The 20924-nt window shown below is 57.4% G+C and overlaps 1 protein-coding gene across 3 annotated transcripts in view; it reads left to right on the plus strand.

The window, feature by feature from the left end:
• NECTIN1 (nectin cell adhesion molecule 1) overlaps positions 1–20924 on the plus strand; it is a 100085-nt gene that overhangs the window by 47580 nt on the left and 31581 nt on the right. The window contains exon 6 of one of the 3 annotated variants that reach the window (XM_006258157.4): positions 8901–14687. The exons of the other annotated variants lie outside the window; for them this stretch is intronic. Within the exon in view, the coding sequence (XP_006258219.1) occupies positions 8901–9445 (545 nt within the window). The 3' untranslated portion in view covers positions 9446–14687. Of the gene's footprint in view, positions 1–8900; positions 14688–20924 lie in introns of those variants that run through there. 3 annotated transcript variants of the gene reach the window in all.

The raw sequence follows: 20924 nt of genomic DNA on the forward strand, positions 1-20924 counted from the left end.
ACTGGTGTATCCTTTCCTTCCGGGGGCGTTTTACTGGTAAAGAAAGCCAAAAGACTGAACCTCTGAGTCTGCAGCAGACTCAGCCCTGGCCAAGCCCGGGGGCAGTCCTGACCCAAGCCGGTCCAGTCACTGGCCTCTGTACAGAAGCTGCCCACAATGCTGCGGGCAATGTGGGCAGCCATCTCATAGAAACTGGGCTGAGACCCACTCACATATTTCACATAGCACCGGAGAATCAGCAGGAGGCAACAGCCGGCAACCTGGGGCAAACCCGAACCAGGGATCAGGAAATGAAAAGTCCCCATGCCACAGCTAGTGCCTCATCACGGGAGCCGGGAGGGTGTACTGGGTGGCTGGTGGTCCCCAGCCCCTGGCAGCCGGTAGCCTGCAGGTCCCTCAGGTGTGGTTTGGGGTCACGGGAGATGACAAGGTTGAGCCTCCAGGTGACAGGGAGAGGGGGTGTGGGGCTCCCTATTGCTTGGGGCCAGAGAAAGCCGGGCTGAGATACCAGGCGGAGTGAGCATGCCTACTCTTGAGGGTCAATTTGCTCCCTTACACAAAGCAGCAGCAGCACTGGCAAAGCCCGCTGTGATCTTCCTGGTGCCTCTGGTTTTGTGGGGTGGTTGAACTCGGGGGACATTCACACCCATCTCCCATTGAGCCCCGCTGGGGGCCCCTCCAAGGATGCCCAGATGGATGAGTTTGTAGCCCCAGGAGCCAGCTGCTTCAAGGGAACGGTGCATGGAGTATAGGAGGGGGGGACAAGGAGCAGAGAGCAGCAGAAACAGGAGCATCACAAGCAGTTTTTAAGAGCTGCAGCTTACCTGACAATTAGCACAGTGGGACAAGACAGCAGCAGCTCCCAGAGCCCTTTGGAGGGTGTGGGGATAATAGGGAGGGAAGGACGATGCTGGAGATGGAGCTGGCTCCAGCCCTGATCTCAGCGGCGCACCTCTGGATTCCCTTCCCTACCCTGACTCCAGATTCACACCTCCCTGGCCGAGATCAGGCCCCGGGCCCTGGAACGAGGAGCGGCACTAGTATGCGCTTTGGGGAGAGGTGGGGTGGGATGAGAGCACATGGAGGCAGGGAGTGATGGGGCGGGGGGGGGCGGGGGGAGCACCACTTCGGAGGGGATTAGCAGCTGACTCGTGAGGCCAGGAATGCACAAAGTAAAACCGCTTCAATAATTCATGGGATCTGAATATGTTTATCCTGCTCTCCCGAAGGGCCGATTAGGCCCGCGCTGGAGAGGGCTCAGCCCGCCTCGCTCAGCTATTACAGGTACATTTGTTTGGGGTTTGCAGGCAATTTAGGCATTGTCAGTGGACCACGAAACCTCTTTCAAGAGCTGCATGCAATAAATGGAGCTCAGTCTAGCAAGCAGCCAGCCTTGAGAGCCTGGAAGAGGAGCCCCATGCGGGGAGAAGCACGTGTGCCCCCCACCCCTGCTCCACATCCCTTGCAGGCTCTCCCCACTGCCCCCGCTGGCCCGTGCAGGGCCCTGTGCATGCTTAGTATAGCCTCCTTTTTGTGGAGCTGGTGATTTTTTCCCCCTGGGGAAAGGCTGCAAGCCGCTCGCTGAGTTCTGGAACATTAACAAGATGGATCCGGGGAAATTTCAGACTTTATTCCCGCAATCTGTTCACGTCATCCCTTCCGCTGCCTTTCAGGACACGTGTCCGTCTCGGCAAATCCATGTCGTGCAACATGTACCTATTTATCATGCCTGCTTGTGTGAAATAATAAGGGCCTGTTGTTCTAGCACGTGTCGTGGCGTGTCAGCGTGCGTGCCAGGGGGACGGGTGGCCCCGCAGGGGAGTGGGCTCAGTCAGGCATGCGTGCCTCGGTGCGTGCACTGGCTGGGCATAAAGGCCCAGTTGTGTACCAGCACGTGTCCCCCCCCTCGCCTTCATGCATCGCTGCATAGCCCTGCCTGAGCCCATCCGATCATCCCATGCACGTGCAGGGCACGCACACAGCTCCATTCGCATGCACGCTCATACATACATATGACCCCATACGCCCCGGTTCATGCATCAACCACCACCCTTTCAACATGCACATGCTATACAACACATGGGGCAAACGTGTTGCCAGAACACGGGGCACACAGCACGTGTGCTGCTATGGGAAGCAGTCGGCATTAGGGACGGCATTCTCGTGTGCTGGTTCCTGGTCTGAAAGGTGAGCTCAGCCTCCCCATACAGAGCGTGATGGGCTGCATGTTATCTCGGGACATGTGGGTGTGTGGACACATGTAGCAGCCCCAGCCTCTGCTTCCAGCAGGGCTGGAGTAGTGTTGCTGCAGGAAGGGGGTGGCTTTGTGTATAGGCCTGGGCGGGCAGGAAGGCACTGGAGACCCTGTGTGTGTGTGCCCATATTCAATCAGAGCTGGCACAAGGAGAAAAGCATCCTTAAACCGTGCTCTCTGCTAGCCCCCAAGCCCCAGGCAAGCTTAATCAAAGCTAACAGAGACCAGTAGTGCCAGAGATAATTGGCACAGAGAGCTCGGGGGCCACCCCCTCTCCCTGCTGAGCCCAGGGATCACCCCGCAGCCTCCCCAGAGACTCCTTCCCTTGCCCACTGCCCACATGGGAGCCCCCAGTGCCCGCGGGACCCCAGGAAGGGAGCGCTTACTGCAAGGCTGTTGGCTCTGCACGGCGGGAGGCAGCCAGGGAAGGGGGGACACGGAGGAAACCGAGCCCCGCTCCTGCCGCTTGCTCTCAGCTAGGAGCCAACCTCATGCTGCAGGGCCAGATGGTCAGGAGGGAATTCTTGCCTCGGGTGCCCAAGCAGCCGGGGTTTGTTAGATGTGCTTTAATCTGCCTTGGGGACTGGATGGGTCGGCCTCAGCACATCAGGCAGGAGCAGCCAGGACGCTGCATGGATGCTTGCGAGGTGGAAGGGGTTTAGAGGCTGCAATGAGGAGCGGCAGGAGGGAGGGGAGGCTGGATGGGCAGACAGACAGTTTTAGTGGCTTCCCCACTGCCCCACTTCTCCTTTCAGCCAGGCCCTTAGGGCAGCGCTTGGATTCAAACACCCACCAATTTTGGCCTGCAGCACCGGAGCCTGATTCCTGCTGTGCCCAGTACCCGCGGCCCCAACGATTGTAGGGCTCTGCCCAGGCTGTCTCCTAAGCACGAGGGGACCAAAGCTCTGGCTGGTTTGGGGGAGTCTGATCAAACTTCCTAGGCAGTGCCCTGCAGAGCGTGGTACAGGCTGGAAGTGCCATGCATTCGTGGCCACCGGAAGGGCAGGATTGTCCTCCTCTCTCCTTGCCCCATCCTATTGCTCCATGCCCAGCGGACTCGCACCGTGCTTCCCAACCCCGGGCACATCTCTGCTTCTGGCCAGCCCTGAAGTGCCCCCCTAGTCCCTGTTGCTTTGCGTGTAGATATGTGCCCTGCTCTGCCCTGGGCTCCTGGAGCTGGCAAGGGCAGGCAGGGGAGCGGAGGGAGAGGAAGAGGACAGGCTGTGATCCCTTGTTTGCTCTGCAGCCCGGGAGTTATTTACTCACCGGCTGTGATCTCATCCGGGCAAGGTCACCGCGCACAGCCTGTGGGGCTCTTGTAAGCTGTGCTCAGGCTGATCCCAAGCCCTCTGCACAACTCAGAGCAGCAGAGAAAGTCCTTTCCGGGAAGCGCTGAACTGCAGCTAAGAAGCTCACAGGCTGTTGTCGCAGGTGCATCCAAAACCAAGCCTCCTGTCCAGGCAATCCCTGGGGGCTGATTTAGGGGAGAGGGGCCAGGCCAGGAGGGCCCATGCAATGGTTTGCAGTCCTTTTTGCTGCATCTCCCCTGCCCGAGGCAGGGCCCGGGGGGGGGGGGTGGTATTTGATTGACAGGCAGTAGATGACCTGACAGAGAGATTAAGACCTAAGACACGTTTGGCATCTGTCCGGAAAGCCGTCACATTGTGACGCGCCAGCGGCAGCTGCTCGGCTTCTGGATTCGTTTCCAGCGGTTCCCCTTCCCCCATGCGCCGGCACAAAGGGAGCGGGAATCCCACCGGAGGGTGGGAAATGCGGGGCCCGGTCCACCGATGGGGGAAAGGAGCACGGCTGCATTGATGCTGATTTATGCCCCGAGGTTTCCAGGGAGCAACTGGCTCCCTCTCTCTTTCCAGCGCTGTGGGGGTCGTGTCCAGCAGCCCAAAGGTGGGTTTCCAAGTAGGCATGGGCTGGGCTGGGCTCAAAGCCCTTTGTGTTTGGAGGGGCAGCTGCGCTGACCTTGAGGACCGAAGATTGGCTGCGGTTGAGACCAAGTCTCAGCTCCAGATGTCCAGGATTTCAGGGCGATGTGGAAATCAGTGGGACACATGAGTCTGGCCCCAAAAGCAAATCACACGAGGCCTGGGTTTTATGCCCCTGGGGGAGGGCAGCAGAAATCTCTCCATCGGCCCCTCAGCCGCGCTCTGACCCCAACCCCTCAAGCCCACCCCACGGCAGGTCCTCCTCCCAGCAGCGCTTTGCTGCCCAGGAAAACTAGGAAACCCGCCATGCTCAGCCTCATGATGGAGGATGTCGGGTGGTATCACTGTCATCCTCATCAGCTGCTACCGATGTGTTGCTAGTGTTGAAGTCTCAGGAACTTCAGCGCCGGCAAAAGTCACAGCCAACACCAGTCTTGTCTTAAAGAATAACCGTAGGCTCGGTTCAGTGACAAAGATTCAGGCAGGGTTATCGTCTGCAAGCACAACCCTAATACTTTTTGGCCTGACAAGTACATCAGATGAAGGGTTCAGTCATTTGTACTAGAGACAAGTAGTTGGCACAACACTCCACAGGCTCCCCTACAAAGTCCCCATACTTTCCAACCCTCCTTTAATACAGTGATCAAAACAAGTTACGTATTGCATTTCATCTGTATCTTGAATGTCTCTAACTGTCCTGTACCATGGGCTTGTCTCACATCCGGACCTGGGGGTTCCTGTTCTAGTCTCATCATCCTGGTCCTGGACTGTCCTACACCATCTCCCCCTCCCATCGTCTGGCAGGAGTGCCCATCTGGCCAAGCGTTGTGTGTGAGGAGTTCATGCATCAGTCAGGTTTGCTGGTCCGTCCACTCTGGGCCGTGCTTTAGCAAAGCCTTTGTGCGAGCAGTATGCATATCGATCATTTGGCTATGTGCACAGCCTGTGTACCTGCACACACACCATGCACAACTGTGTTGGAGGAACAAAGCTGGTCAAAGTCCTGGGTTTGTTTGAAACGCTAAGTGATTCCTCCTAACTTTACGGCCCAGCGTGTTGAGGCGGGTTTGTTTCTGGCAGCTGATATCATTTCAATCACAATGGTCTCTGCGTTGGCTGAGCAGGGGCCAGCGGGAGGGGGAGGTTCAGGAGAGTCGTTGTTCTTGCTGGATGCCTGGACTAATTAAAACCACCCCAGAGATGCGGCAGCTCAGCCGGCTCCAATCAGACCTGCCGGGCAGGGATCAGAGCTAAGGTCCATCCAGGTCCTGGGTTGCTGCAGCCGCCCCAGGTGATGTTGGGAGGAACTGACCATTTGCAAGCAGCCTCAGCCTTGTGCTTTCAGGGAGCAGCTCTGGGACAGGAGCCCTAAGGGGCTGAAAAGGAGAACACGGGAATGGGACCCAAATGGGGCTAGGTGTTGAGCTGGTCTCCTGGCACTGGGCAGCACTCACAGCCCAGGACATCCATGGAGACCTCCCCATTTCCACCCAGTCCCTTGCACTTCCCAGGTGACTTAGGAGTGGGGAAGCCATGATGGGGCTTTGGTCTGGGAGTGGGAGAAGTGAGCTCCCCCAAACCGGCAGCAGCCCCACTGTCCTTCCCTTTGGGGGGAGCAGGGGGCTTGGCACCGTGCCCAGGCAAAACCCAGAGCGACCCCCTCTCTGCGCTCCAGCTGCTGCTGCAGAGGCCTGGCTGCTGGCACCGGGACAGGGCCTGGCTGAATGCAACAGCTGGCAGCGCGGTGGGGGCGGGAGCCAGGGGATAGTGTTGCAGCGCTAATTCCTAGGCACACAGCGCTCCCTGTTTCTGTGGGGCTGGGGAAGGGGGCAGAGCTTCCCGCTCCCCCTTTCACAGGGGCTCTGCATCTCTCCAGACTCTTCCTAATGGATTTTTCACGTGGGGCCCAGCGTGTTCAGCTCTGCCTCCGTCGCTTCATTTCCAGGGCTGGCGCGGGCACGGACTGAAAGGGAGCAGGCTCGAGACCCCCGCGAGCACATGGCAGCGCTGGCTGGGCTGCCCCAGACAGGCTCCTGGCCTGGAATCAATGCTGCTCCCTCCCCGGCAGAGAGAGAGCTGGGGATAGCCAGGATACACCCTGCAAGGATCCGGCCCCTTGCAAGTAATTAATTGATTGGGGATGGGCTAAGGAGCTGCCAGCATCCATCTCCCAGCTGCTCCAGGTGTGCCCTGGGAACGCCCATTGTGTGAGCCCCGGTCCCTGGTGAGGGAAGATTGCAGGTGAATGCTGATAACGAACAGATGCCCAGCCCAGGTGGGGAGCGAAGGCACAGGGAATTGCTTGCACGCCACGCTGGATAGCGGAGCAAAGTGCGGCCGTCTCCACGCTTCTCATCTGCCTTGGCAGAGCGGGCTCCAGGCCCGAGGAGCAGGCTCCTGGCTGGGGGAGTGGGCAGCTGGCAGAGGGACACTAGTGGTGGAAAGAAGGAGCTCAGGGAGCTGGAAGCAAAGCTCCTGTCTCCTTGCAGTCCTAAATGCACGGTTGGGCATGGCACCCAGTGACCGTCCCTTGGTGGTGTGGGCGCCTGGCCCTGGGGTGTCCCCAGCCCTGAGCTCCTGGAGGAGGAGGAGGGGGCTCCCCGGGGTGCAGGTGCCAGGAGAAAGGGACAAAGCTGCTGCAAAGATGCAGCCGTGCGGGCTGTGCCCCGTACAGCTCTGGAGGCCAGCCCTGGTCTGTACCGCCATCCCGTGGCAGTGTGGGGGATGGCTTCATTCATGGCTTCCCAGGCTGCTGGCCATGTCCCCGGGCTGCCTCCTTCCATGACCCATGGCTTTCTCCCTCTGTCCCCGCTTTCACCCTCTCTAGCTCAGCCTGGGGGAGGCAGGGGAGGGATGGCAGCACAGACAGTGCAAAGTGCATCATCTCTCCTTCTTGTTCAGTCCTATTTTCCCCTCGAGCACCAAGGCTGCCATCCAGAGAGGATTTATTTTGGAGCACCGTAGCGTTTCTTGTGATGAGTGCGTGCATCCTGACCCCAGGCAGGTGGGAGTCTTGAAAGGACAGCAGCCCAGGGGGGGTTGCAATTCAGTGGCTGAGCAGAGCCTCTTGGAGGGAGGAGAGTGCAGAGCAGGGGTCCGGACACAGCAGGCACCACCACAGCCCAGGCCCTGCTCCAGCCTGGGGTCTCAGGGCAGCATGATCCTTTGCCCTGGGGTCAGTGGGAATGGCTCCATGCGAGGACATAGAGCCACCCCCTGCCCTTGTGCTAGGACACATGTCTGGTGTCCTGCCCGCCCGTCTGTCTGCCTGCTGTCCTGGCCTCCATTGCCCTTTGCAGGGACATTTGGGAGAAAAGAAGGAGAGGTCAAAGCCCATGACCCGCTGCGTGCCTCAGTTTCCCCATCTCCGGGAAGGGGGAGAAGGGAGCGAAGAGGCAGTGTGGGACATTCGGTCAGGGATTAACTCCTAATTCCTGCCTCAGATGTGAGCTCTCTGGAGCAAAGGGGATGGAGACAGGCCAAAGCTCCCTGCTCCCTTTGCATGACCTTTACTCCCTCCTGCAGCCTTGAGCCCGGGGCCGAAGCAGACTCAGGTTCACCGGGGCAGAGCCATTGCTGGAGGGCCCTTTTGGGCTTCTCCCTTCCCATGAGCACTCAGGACCCAGCACCCCCAGCTTCATCAAAAATAGGGGCAGCTCCTGGCAGGACTGGGTGGGCATTAACCCCTTCGGTGCTGAAGGCTGTCCCACCCCTCCATCCCAGGGCCTCTGCTAAGGCCTGATCCATGTTCCCAGCTGCTGCCTGGGAGAGGTTTGGGAAGCCGGTCCTCAAACCAGCTGGAGCTTTGCTGGGACAGTGGCCCCGTGGTCCAACCAGCAATGCTCTGAGCAGAGCCAGAGGCTGTCACGGCACCCAGGGGCCCATAGCTCAGGGTGCTTCAACATCTGGTCTATGGTAATGGGAAATGGAAACCACGAACGCGGTGAAACAGGGAGAAGGGCTTGGTGTAGAGTTTCCTTCTAAGTAGGTCAGGCCTTCTGCAGGGCAGGATTAGCATCTGCCATGCCTCTGCGCCAGCCGGCTTCCTGCGACCGGAGCTCGTATCCCGATGCTTCAGGGCACGTGCGAGCAGTGCGCGGGGTCAAGAAGGAGAGGTGTCATCGGAGGGCACGTGCATGGTGGGGGCTTCTTCGTCTCCCTCTGTACCTCAGCTGCACAGGGGCTGGCCTGGGGGAGAGGGCAGGGAGGAGGGAGGGAGGGCCAGCAGCTGGCCCATGGGGTTGTGGAGGAGGTGCGCGCCACCACGGCTCAGTACCACTGCAATGCCAACTCCTCCGGCTGGCATTTCCAGAGCTCATCTCCCCATCGTGGCTGCACCCCAACGATCATTCGGGGGCTGCAGGCAATCAAAAGACAGAAGCAGGCATAGTCGGGGTGGGAGGGGATCGGGGCCTCTGCGGCAACGGCGGGGGCCGTGGTGTCCGGCGTGGCTGGGCTCCTGCATGCTGCTGGCTGGCGGTGGCATGACGCGGAGTGCCAGACCCGGCACGTGGCCACGACGGCACGGAGAGCCCGAGCGCGTCCCCCGCTGTCGGTAGGCGCCTTCCCCACCCTTGTTTTTCCCTTCCCTGTTCCTTATCCTCATCTCCCCCCACCCCACCCCCCGCTTCAGGGCCGGCTCGGACCGAGGGCGCGTTTCCACGCGGACTGACACTGTTCCCCCTTCCATCTCTTTTCCTACCCAGAATTCCCCTCCACCCCGCCTCCGAGCAATGACCGCAAATCCGTGGCCCAGCCCAGCCTGCCCACGGCTGTGATTGGGGGCGTGGTGGGCGGCGTCTCCCTGGTCCTGGCGGTGGCCGTGGTGCTCTTTGTGTTGCTCCGGCGCCGGCGTCACACCTTCAAGGGCGACTACAGCACCAAGAAGCACGTGTACGGCAACGGCTACAGCAAGGCCGGCATCCCGCAGCACCACCCGCCCATGGCGCAGAACCTGCAGTACCCCGACGACTCGGACGACGAGAAGAAACCGGGGCCGCTGGGCGGGAGCAGCTACGATGACGAGGACGAGGACGCCGGCGGTGGCGAGCGCAAGGCGGGCGGCGCCAACAAGTACGAGGACGACTCCAAGCGGCCGTACTTCACGGTGGACGAGGGCGAGCCGCACACGGAGCCCTACGACGAAAGGACACTCGGCTTCCAGTACGACCCCGAGCAGCTGGACATAGCCGAGAACATGGTCTCCCAGAACGACGGATCTTTTATTTCCAAAAAAGAGTGGTACGTGTAGCTCGCCCCCCACCCTCTCCTTGACCCCACGCGTACACACACACACACATGCACGCCCGCACGCACGCTCCCCTCACCCCAGCGGGGCCCTGCCGCGCACCTCCCGACCCCCGTACCGGGCCGAGGGGCGCGGGGACACACCTGGCACGCACGCCCGCGCGCACACCAACGCCGCCGCCCGGCCCGAGGGACCTCCACAGAGACTTGAGCACCTGCCACTAACTCGGAGGCATCGGGAAGGGATGAGGGGGGGCTGGTCGCTTTGCTTAATTGATCATTTTGGGGAGGGGGTCCTGGTTTTTTTTGTTTTGGGGGGGTTTTGTTTTTTTGGATTTTTTTGTTTTTTTGTTTTTTGTTGTGTTTTTTTTACTTTCTTCAAGGCCTTTTGTCCCCTTTCTGTGGTGTTTGTATTGATCAGTGGCTTAGGTGTTACTCTTTGCTTTAAACTACTACTGGGCAACCTTGTATATTATCCCCCGTTTGTGTCCTTCAAGTGTCTCTCAAGTGTCCCTTGAGCCCCACTGGGCCCTGAAACGTGGCCTCTCGCTTCCACGCCCCCTTCCCCGAAACACTGGATTTGTTTGTACGTTGTCTTCTTACTTGTGGGGGGGAAGGAAGTCACGGGAGAGCCAAGCGTGCCGGAGGGCAAAAGCACAAAGCAGCGAAGACCGAGATGCCACTCGAGAGGTTGACGTTGATATTTTCATTTGGTTCCTTTAGAGGGGGTTTGGGGGGCATTTCTGTTTGGTTTTTGGTGGCGTTTCCATTGCCCGCAACACACCTGAGAAGATCCATACGCAGCTGGGAACGCGTAATAAGTCCATCGGTCCTAATCAAAGGAAATTAAAAAAGCCAAACTCCCCCCTCCCTATCACCACCCCAGGTGCATGAGCTGATAGCGATGTGGGGAAATGGAGCTGCCGTTCTCCTATGATTGTATCATTGTATTTTTCCATTTGTTTTAGTGGTTAGAAGCAAAACAAAGGACGGGCAGCCCAGGCGCGTGCAATGTTTTTATCGCTTATATTATTATTTGGGTTTTTTGCAGTCTTTTCAAATGGTGCAGGGGGTTTGTACCAGCCAGCGAGAGGTTTGCTCTCCTGGCTTCCACGTGTGGGGTCTCCAGCACCCCGTGCCCCTGCCCTCCGGCCTGGCGTCACGGAGCCCCCAGGCCGTGATCCAAGTGCCTTCGTATGCGACGGGAGTCTCGGGGTGGACTTCGGCAGGCATTGGATCGGGGCTGTGGTCTGCACGCTGCAAGGGCTCTGCCATCACCCCTTTTCCCCCTTCCCTTCGGTGGGACACGGCGCTGCCGTCCGTGTCTCCATCAGTCACCACCCCTGCTCTCAAGGCCGTGCCTGGATCTGCTTGGGTTGGCCCTTTCATGGGCCGGTCTCAGCAGACAGGCAGGGGCTGTGTGGGCTTCTGCGCTGGGCTCACCTCCCGGCAGCCGGGGTGTGATGGGGTAGCGCAGAGTGCTGCTAACTGTGGATAAATAGGACCCCAGGCCCCAGGGCTGTCAGTCTGACACTGGCCTTTCACCAAGACAAGCTTCACCGGGGCTTTTCTTCCCCCCATTTTATTAAATGTATAAATGAATGTGTTGTGTGAAAAGATGTCCACTTCCCAAGGCGTGTTACAGGGAGCAGGGGACCCTCTCCTCCCGCACCACTCCAGGCCACGGGGATCACCGAGCACCGGGAGAAGGTGATCCTCTAGCATCAGCCAGGCTTCACATCCTGGTCCTTGGGACCGTGGCACCCGGCTCCTCCCACAAGGGCCCGAGGCAGATCAAATCAAAGCTGAGCAGAGCCATCTGGTAGTCCTCTCTTCTTGCTGTGGGTAGACCGAAAAGAGTGCCCCTGGCTCTCCTGCTCCCAGTGGGATGGCCAAGTGCCATGAGGAAGGCTCTTCTCAGCATGTTTCCATACCTGCTGGGATCAGGACATCCCCAATACCTCAGGAGGAGAGGTTCTCATAGGAGACCCTGCCTCTAACCCTGAGCATGTCCGTCCATGGCTGGTGGCCGAATGTGGCCTCTGGGCCATTGTAACACACCACGAGGCCAAAGACTGCCCTTGCTTCCATCCAGGAAGACCCACAGACCTCAGGGTATGGGTCTTGGGGTCTCATTTCCTTTTCCTTCCTGTACTACTGAGCAACTGCCTGAGAAAAGGAAATGGAAACCCCCACATCCCCCCTGACAAGGTGCCCGTTATGTGGGGTGCTGCAGATCAGCAACTCTTGAGGCCACCGAGGCCCCCTCCAGCTCGGCCTGTTGTGCTTAGGGATGGGGAATCGCTCGTCCGGGGAGGGTCTAATGCAGCCCATCTCAGCAACAGGCTGCATTAGAGTCTCCAGGGGCTACGACACTGTGCCCCAGTGCTCCCATTTCCCTCTCCAGTCCCCTCCTAAGCAGCTATCCCGGTTACCCGAGGTCTGTTAGGGTTAGACCCTTGTCCTGCAGATGAGAGCTCAGTTTACAGCCATGATGCTTCTGTTTCTGAGTGCTAGGAAGCCTGCTAGGTAGGGCCAGCTAGATCCAGGGGAGGGTAGGAAGCAAAGGCAGCACAGGCGAGCTTATTCACGGACAGACCAGTGGCTCTGGAGGGCAGATATATGGTGGGGGTTAGTTGGCAGGTGATACGCTGCACCCATGGGTGCTCAGACTTGCCATCTCCTCTGGGTCAGGGCTCCATGGCTCCCCTGCCCTCCTCACCGATTCATTTTCCTGAGCACGCAAAAACCAAAAGGGAAGGAAGGACACCATTCCTGCACAGGTCCTTGGTTGCTGGGCCCACCCAGTACAGCCCCCGACTTGAGACATCCACAGTCCCGCTGCTCTTTCTGGAGCCAGTTAATTAGCAGTGCAGCTCTTGGGGGACCCTCGTTAGCATGGCCCACTGATTCCCTGTAGCAAGGCAGAAGGAGCCTCGTGAAAAATGATCCATTGGCAATTTGTCTGAGAGCTGCTACTACATGGGACAAAACCCCTGCCTGGGGTAAGCACATCCAGCCTCATGCAGGTGGGGGCCAAACCACAGCAATCCACGAGAAGCTGACACAGGCTGCTGTAGGGAAGCCATACACACCCTGGGGCTGGCGGGGGATGTAGCTCTTGACCTCTAGCTTTGCACCCCTTGCTTTGCAAAGTGCCTCTGGGATTTGGGCACCTGGCTCCTACTCATGGGGTGGGCTATGTTTCAGCCTCATGAGCTCAGCCAGGCCTGGTTCTGTAGGGACGGTGGAAGGTCCTTCCCCAGGGCCTGTCCTGTCAGGCTGATCTGGGAGGGGATCCCAGGACACCACCTCCCCAAGCGCTTGCTGCTGGCACGGGGTACAGGGAGTCCAGCCAGGGTGCATGGCCACGCATAGACAGGAATCCCCTTGCTAAAGAGAAACCTTGATCACCGAGCAGCAGGGTCCTTTCAGCCCATCAGGACACATGCCATGGGGAGAAGGATGGTAAAATCTAAGCCATTTCCCCTGCCCCATGCACAGTGATCTGCACTGAGTGCAAGCCTCTGCCTTGAGACTCTTGCATTGTCCATGTGAGGATGTCCCAGCTGCCTTCCCGTCGTAGTTAGCTCTCACAGTTCATCCTGACGCTGCTGTTTCCCCTGAGCTAATCAGATTTTTTTCCCCACTCCTTTTTGCAAATCATTTTTGTTCAGCTGGGGGGAGGAGGGGAGAGAAACCTGAAGGTTTGCAAAAGCAGCAAGCCAACCAGCCCAGCCGCCAGAGCTGAACGGATGACAGAGAGGAGAAAAACAAGGCAGCCATTGCCTGGTGGCTTGGGAATAGAGCCAGGGAAGGGGCCTGCCCATGGTTAGAGAAGGGAACAGCATTAAGGGGGAGCATGTACTCATCACACACATGCTCCACCTGGAAGCCAGGAAGGCAGAGGGGGGTCTCTGCGTGTCTCCCCACAGCCTAATGAGTGCAGAAGTAGGCAGGCGCATTGCATGCCAGCAGCAGATCCTTAACCAGGCTCCATTCAGTGGAGTAGATGTTCTCAGAGTCCCGAGTTTCCCCCCAAGAGTAGGTGTTGTAGCAAGAGCCGGCTGGGGCGCTGCCTAGCGCATCTCCAGCCCAAGCAATAGGGCACACTTGGCTTGTAGAGAAATGCACTGCCACCCCGGCTGGATCGGCCTGCAGGCACTGTTGGGAGCAATGGAGAAAGGCTGTGGAAGCACAGACTTTCTCCAGCCCCAGGCTCCTATGGCACGGGGCTGGGGGCATTGCCAGCACTGTGTGCGCCGATGCCTGCTCTTTCTTCAACGTGGCTTACGATAGCACTTTAGCCCTCCCCAGTCTGTGAGTGTTTCCCCAAGTCCAACACGGATCCATGGGGAGCTTGAGCAATGAGCACGATTCCCAGCAAAGCTCCCCTGAGAGAGGCAGGGAATCCCCGAGCCAGGCCGGGCTGAGGGATGGAGGAGGATGCGGGCCCACCATGCTTAGATATATCCCATGAAGGGTCTGACTTTGCAGCCCTGGAACAAACCCCACTGAGGTCAGCAGTACTTGGCTTAATTCACCCCTGTGCAGAAAGGCCAGCTCAAGGACCAGGAGCAACTCCAAAAACGGGGGCCAATGGGGGGGGCATGCTGGCTGCCTGCACAGTGATGAATTGCAAGGCTGCAAGATCAAGCCCTCCCGATGGTGTTGAATCCATCCTGAAGCCCGACGTGGCATGCCCCACGTCACCGTACCGACCGACCGCAGGGAGTCCGGCCCTCAGCCAGTCATCTCAGCTCCGCAGTTGAGAATGGACTTTCCTGCCTGCCTTTCTTTTTCCCATTTCCCCTCCAACTTGAGTGACTTTTTTTTTTATTTCCTTGCTGTTCATGATCGTTGTGGAATCAAAAAACTGAAACAACCCACCCTGCATTTTTTTTTTTTTTTTTTTTGTAACCTGTGTCGTTAAATGCTTTTGTAAAAAAAAAAAACAAAAAAAACAGCAAAAAAGAGAGAGGGAGAGAGAAAGAGAGAGACACTGATGCTGTAACTGGACTGACTTTGCTTTGAGGAATTCCTTTTCTTTTTCAGTTTGTTTTTTGGGTTTTGTTTCCCATCCTTTGTAAGCATTTTGGTTGGTTCGGGGTGGGGGGCATCCTCACGGTTCAGATTTGTGGGGGGGTGTTGCTTCACTCTCCTTTTACTTGTATAAAAAAAATGAATAGTGGCTCAGCTGTGGAAAGAAATGTACTTTTTTATAAATAAAGGATTTTAAAAAAAGACCCAGGTTTGCTTTCTGATGTCATGTGTATGCCCGGGTAGTACCGAGGGCACCGTGGACACCAGCTGAAGACACCTGCTTTAGCAGGGGTGTTGATGTCTCCCGTGATATGGGGTGCTTCGCAGAGGGCCTGGGTGCACAAGAAGCCAGGAAGGTGGGGCAGCACTTGGAGCCCACGACCATCTAGCCCCCAGGATGCTTAAAGACTGGAGCAGAATGGGGGCTGTGGTTGCAATGCAAGGCTGGTTGACCAAGCAGGTGGGTCCTGACCGGGGGTGGAAGGGGACAACCTGGAGCCTGGAACTGCTGCCCACCCACCCCTCCAGAGCCTGCCCAGGGAGGAAGGCATCTCCTCCAGCCTCTTACCCAGCTTGGAAGAAGTTAAAGGATAGTTATATCCTTCCAGCTGGCTCCGACCCCCCCTTGCTGCTGCTATGATCCAGGTAGAGGTCCTAGCGGAAACGCAAGTGTCCTGTCGGCCGGCTGGGGTCTTGTCAGCTTGGTCACCTCCAGACTCTGGGAATCACCCAGTAAGACCTGTATCCCCAGTCTCCTTGCAAGAGAAGGAAAAGGGCTGCACTGCAGAGAGGAGAGGAGCCAGTGCCCAGAAATCTCCTGAGAGCAACCAGGGAGATACTAACAGCTGGCCTGGCTGAGCTCTGCGGGAGAGGAGAAGGCGTGAGGGTGCGGATGGGGCTGGGAGCTGGAAGGGGTAGGGGGCCAGCTGCTGCCACCCTTGGGTCTACACCGAGGACTCCAGGGAATCACTCCCTTGATTTTCTGGGCCATGTCATCCAGCTGAGCAATGAGGGAAGCAGCTACATGTGTCTCTTTGCAACCTGCGGAAGTATGGGGGTGGGCAAAAGGGGCACAGGATTATTCCCACCCCACCAGCTGGCCTGGCTGGGATCAGGGCGATTATCAGAGCTTGGCAGGTGGACAAAATGTGGGGTATTGGCTTTTCTGAATGCAATGCCCAGACTCTCAGCTCTCCCATACAGTGCAGGGAGCAGCTCTGGATTTGGACCCATGAGAGAGGGATCCAACCCCCAAGAACCAGTTCTTCCCTGGGCTGGTGCAACTCATCTGAGCCCTTGGGTCTATGGCAGTGGGGACTGGGATGCCAGGGAGATGCCCTTTTCCTGGGGTTTCTATGGGTCCACCTGCATTGCTGGAGCAGGCAGTGGTGGCTGCAGCCTGCGTGGCCATGCAAAGCATTGCTCCCCTATCCTTTCCTCAGTGTCACCCTGTGCCGAGAGCACCCTGCCCCCTCCCAGCACAGCACGGTCCCAGCCGGCAGGTGCACCCAGCTCCCTGGGCCCGCACGGCTCTCCAGGATCTGCTTAGCAAACCCCCACGGCTGCCACCTCTCTGTCTTTCAAAACAGCAAAAAGACAGGAGGCTTGGAATGGCATCAGCACTGGAGCAGCTGGGAGAGGCTTTCTGGCGCAACTCGGGGCCGTGGTGGCTGTGATCTTGCACAGTTATCTGCGTGGCAGGCAGGCAGCAACTGCCTTGCAGGTGTGCGTGTTATCTCCAGCACTATATGGAGCAGCCTCTTGATGGTTCCTGCCTGCGGGAGGAACTTGTTTCTCCTCTGGCTCATGACACTGTGAATCAAGAGTCTCTGCTGAGCTCGGCCATTCACTCCGTGCGAAGGAAGGGTGAAAATCGTGCTGTCCCAGCCCTTGGCCGGAGTTGACAGGCCTGGTTCCTGGCTGCGGGGAGTGCTTCTGGCTCTGTTGACTCTGCTGGAGGGCACACATTTCCCCCCATGATAGACTTTGGCCCAAGCAGGCTGCAAAGGGAAGGCAGACACACAGCCTTCATCTTCATCCCTCGACACCACAGTCTCTCTAAGGAGTCCTTTGCACGGCAGCCTCAGAGGAGCCAGTGTGCTGAGCGGGGAAGGGCGCTGTACAAGGGAGACTGGGCTCTGTGACAAGCAGGGATGGGGATCCCCTGGGGACCCTGAGCTGAATTAACTCCAGACTAGGGTGAGACTTGATTACACAGAAGTGGGGGCTCTAAAAATGCCAGAGACCAATTGCACACAGAGAATCACCCTCACGCTCAATTTATCCTCGCTCTGCAGCATTTGGTAAGCGTCAGGGAACCGGCTGTAGGGTCCCAACCCAGTGCCAGCCTGCATGCCAACCTATGGGCACATCCAAACCAGATTCCCTTTCTAATGCTGGTCCAAACCATTGGAAACCAGTACCAGCCCAGCCTGGAGCTGGGGGAATTAATTTGCGTTGAAACCTATTAGATTCTTTTCAGGTTTCTGTCTCTTCTCCGATTGTCTCCGAAGCAGGGCTGCATCTGCGGGAACGCACTTGTTGTAGGGAATTGCTTTATGCAAATGTGTGCCAGCATGGGGAGCCCTCGACATGGAGGGGGAGCAGTCATGGCATCTTGGAGTACTTCGGGGTCCCCTCCCTTGCAACCCCCTGCCTTGAAACCGGTCTTCCGAAAGAGAACAGCCTACTACTGCTCCTGGCTGCCGTGGGGACTGCGTTAGTGACTTGGGCAGGCCATGCTGGGTTCAAATGCTCTGGGCAGGTCATGGTGGGCCTGTGAATTTGGGACCCACCCAGATCCCCCTGAAACCAAGGGCTGGCCTCCTGTAACGGCAAGGGTTGCGATACAAGCTGCTCTGCCTCCCTCAAGGCAGCCTGCCCTGGGGCGCTGCGGGGACGCTAGCAGTGTGTCCAGCCCTGTCCTGGCTCTCCTGGCTGCAGTATGGAGACACGCATGGCCAGGTTAATTCCTTGCCTGAGAACCATGCCTGTCCTCTCCGGGCACCATGCTTGACTGCCTAGTCCACTCTGCTTCCACTTGGTCTTACCTCTCTGCTCCTGTAGTCTCCCCGACTCCTGCCAGCCTATTTATCTGGCAGGTTTGAGAAGAAAATTGCCAGCTTCACACCTGTCAGATGTAAATTATGGCCTGTCGCTAAGGGGGGGACCTCTCCCCTGGCTTGTGGGGCCTCCTCAGGGAGCACCACATCCCCCAAGGACTCAGGCTTCCTTTCCCCCAGCGCCTGCCTACTGGCTATCTGAGCTCCCCGGCCTCTCTCTAAATAGGCCCTAACCTACTGCCTTCTGCCCAGACACGGCCCCATTCACCCTCTAAGCCTCAGCTTGCTGCTGGGGCAAGGAGAGAGCCTCCCCCTCTCGTGAACCCAGGGAGTTTGCGGAAGCCAAGTGACTCCACCAAGGTCATACAGCGAGTCTGTGGCAGAGCAGGGCAAAGGAACCCAGGAGTCCTGACTTCTCCTGTCGGGCGCTCAAGAGCGTTCCCTCTTGGTCTACCCTGACCCCCATCCCACTTCTCTGTCCTCGGGTTTTTCCTCCTGCTTGCGAAGGGGCTCGGAGAAGTGGCCAGCTCATGCAGGCATCCACACAGTGCCCTGGCCATGGCTCCCCGTCTCCGCGGCCAGCAGCAGAACCCGAGGTGCCCGGCATGAGCCAGCTGCCTGCCCCCTCCCCCTTGCAGTGCCAAGCCCCGGTCTTGGCTTCCAGGCACAAATCCCTTCCCCAAGGCGCCTGGTTCCCATTAAGGCCGGGGGGCTGGAATGCGGCACAAATCGCCTCTCTGTGCCCCCCGCCCCCGGCCTCGTGGCTTTTCCTCCTCTCCCAGACATTTGCTCAGACATGGTGAGACCGTCCCTCTGCGGGGACTTCTGGTTCACTACCCACCGGCTCCCAGCAGCCCCCCAAGACAGCCCCAGCTGCAAACTTCCCATCCGCCCCTTCGGCTCTGAGGGGTTTGGCTGTCTCCCTCGGCTGCTGGACCAAGATGCTAAAATCCCACAGAGCTCCCGGATTTCTGAATCAGCCTTGAGAGCCTGGCTCCAAAATACCGGGATTCACATGGCTCTGAGAGTCTTCTTTTCTGCACTGCCATCCCAAATGCAGGGAGGGGGAGTAGGAGGTGTGTCCTATCCAGCTGCTGCCAGCTGTGCAAGCGGGGGGGGCACAAGAAGCCTGGAGCATTAATTCTGATGCTAACAGCTGTCTGCAAGCTGCCGCAGATGCTGAAGCTGAACAGCTCAAACAAACATCACAAAGGAGTCCAGAATAATGGCACGGGGGCTCTTAGAATGGGAGGGGATGATAATTAAATAGACATTAGTTACTTAAATGGTCACTTCCTGGGGTTTCGTCGCTGTCCGATTAACTTAACTTTGAATTTGCATAAGCAATAAATGTTTAATTATGTTATTAATATATTTGAGTTGAGCAGCTTATGGGGTTTTATAATTGGCATTTAACTAGATAGTTCCAGCATATTAACGGATGTTTTATAGCTCCGCGCTACGGCTTCCCAATTAGATCTGACCTAAAATGGCACTGGGGATCTGCCTGTAACGAGTTACTTGAGTGCCATGCTGGGGGGAGCCAGGAATGGCTTGGGCGTCCCCCCAGGAATGGCAGCCCCTCTGGCTCCCAGGCAGCTGGGCCGAGAGCCGCGTTGCTCTTTCCCAGTCTCCCCGCTGAGGTGTCTGGGGGGTTCCCCATCCTTGGGATGCCCCTGCTGGGTTCCTGGCAGCCTTCCCGGAGGCAGCATGCTGCAGACTCCCCTCCCTCAGCAGCCATATGGCTCCCACTCCCACCCTGAGTCTGCTACGCTGCAGGTGTTGGGGATGGAGTCCAGCGATCAGAGCAGGGCCTTGCTCCTGGGCTCCAGGGAAGGCCGTGGTGATGAGAGGAAGGTAGGTGGCAGGGCCACTGGGCTCCATTCCCAGCCCTGGGGGTGCAGTATCATTCAGTAATTACCCCAGAGGCCCAGCTCCCCAGAGCCCGGGGCCAGAAAGAACCACCAAGACCCCCCGGTCTGGTCTCTTGTGTATCCCAGGTCCTCACATGCCAGCCCATTACCCAAGTGCTGAGTCCCATGGGCCTCCTTGCATCCATGTCAGAGCCCTTGATGCAGCTCTCCATGCCGTAGCCGCAGCCCGTGGTCCCTATCATTGCACAACTGTGCATCTGGCTGTATTAACCCAACGGTAGTTGGCATGGACTCCAGTCCCCACGCCACCCCGATGGCTCTGGAAGGGGACTTTGCCTTGCAGCGGTCCTGGCATCACCGACACAACTCAGCTGGGATGCCAGGCTGCTAGTGGAAACAGCAAATACCATCAGACCGAGCGCAAGATCCCTGCAGAACCTGGCTAGAAACACTCTCACGCGGTAATGAATCCCCCCTGACAACTGCTGCCTGAGAGCTGTCAGTTAGCCAGCTCCTAATCCCTTTCACATGCACTTTATTGATATCGTATAGCGCTAATTTTTTAATCAGTGTCGTGCTATACTAAGTCAATGCCTTAGAGCAGGCTGAGCACACTCCATCTATGCCGGCACCTTAATCAACCAAACTCATAATCTCAGCAAAGAAAGAAATGAGGTTTGATTGACAACATCTATTTTCTGACAAACCTGAGCTGCCTGGCATTAAGGAGATTCTTAGACTTCATTTCTTCATCAGTGGAATCGTGTATCTGCTCTTCCATTCATTTGCGTGTGATCAGTGCCAGGCCAGCTGGTCTATGGTTCCCAGAAACACCCCACTTGCCCTCATGAAATATTGGCCCCACCTTCCAGTCCGCTGGAATTTCTCTATTATGCTGAGATTTATTAAAAATTAAACAGCAGAGGGCTGGAGATCTCCTCAGCCAGCTCTTTGAAGCCTCTTGGGTCCCTGTTATCTCCAGCCGATATCATTTCTGTTTCCAGCGGCCTGGAAAGTATTTTATCCTCCTACAATTCAAGTACAGTGTCTCGATACTTTCCAACGGCAGAGAGGAAATATTTATTCAGTGCTTGTTCCTCTTCTGAGTCATTAACGATTTTACCATCTCCATCGACTCTGGTCCACTGCTACAGTTGCTTTTGTTCTTACTTTAAAAATCCCATCTGGTCCTCTGCTCCCTCAGCTGCAAATCTTTCCACGATAGTGCAAGTTTCCACGGTCATTTTTTTACACTCCAAAGCTAGTACAAAGGGGAAGCTACTTCTCATTTGTGCATACCGCTTGATTTTATATCATGTTGCTGTGCATTTTGCGACAGACCCAAAGACGTGCCTGTATGCTGAAGTTCTCCTCTCAAGTGTAGAGTCATGGCTTTTTGACTGTCAGGACTCTTGGGTTCTCCCACTGGGTCTAGGAGAGGAATATCATTTAATAAAGGCCTCTGATTTAGGGAAGAACATGGCAATTGGGGCAGAGGGCTGGG

The sequence above is a fragment of the Alligator mississippiensis genome, chromosome 16 (genome assembly GCF_030867095.1).
Source record: "Alligator mississippiensis isolate rAllMis1 chromosome 16, rAllMis1, whole genome shotgun sequence".
Taxonomy (NCBI): Eukaryota; Metazoa; Chordata; order Crocodylia; family Alligatoridae; genus Alligator; species Alligator mississippiensis.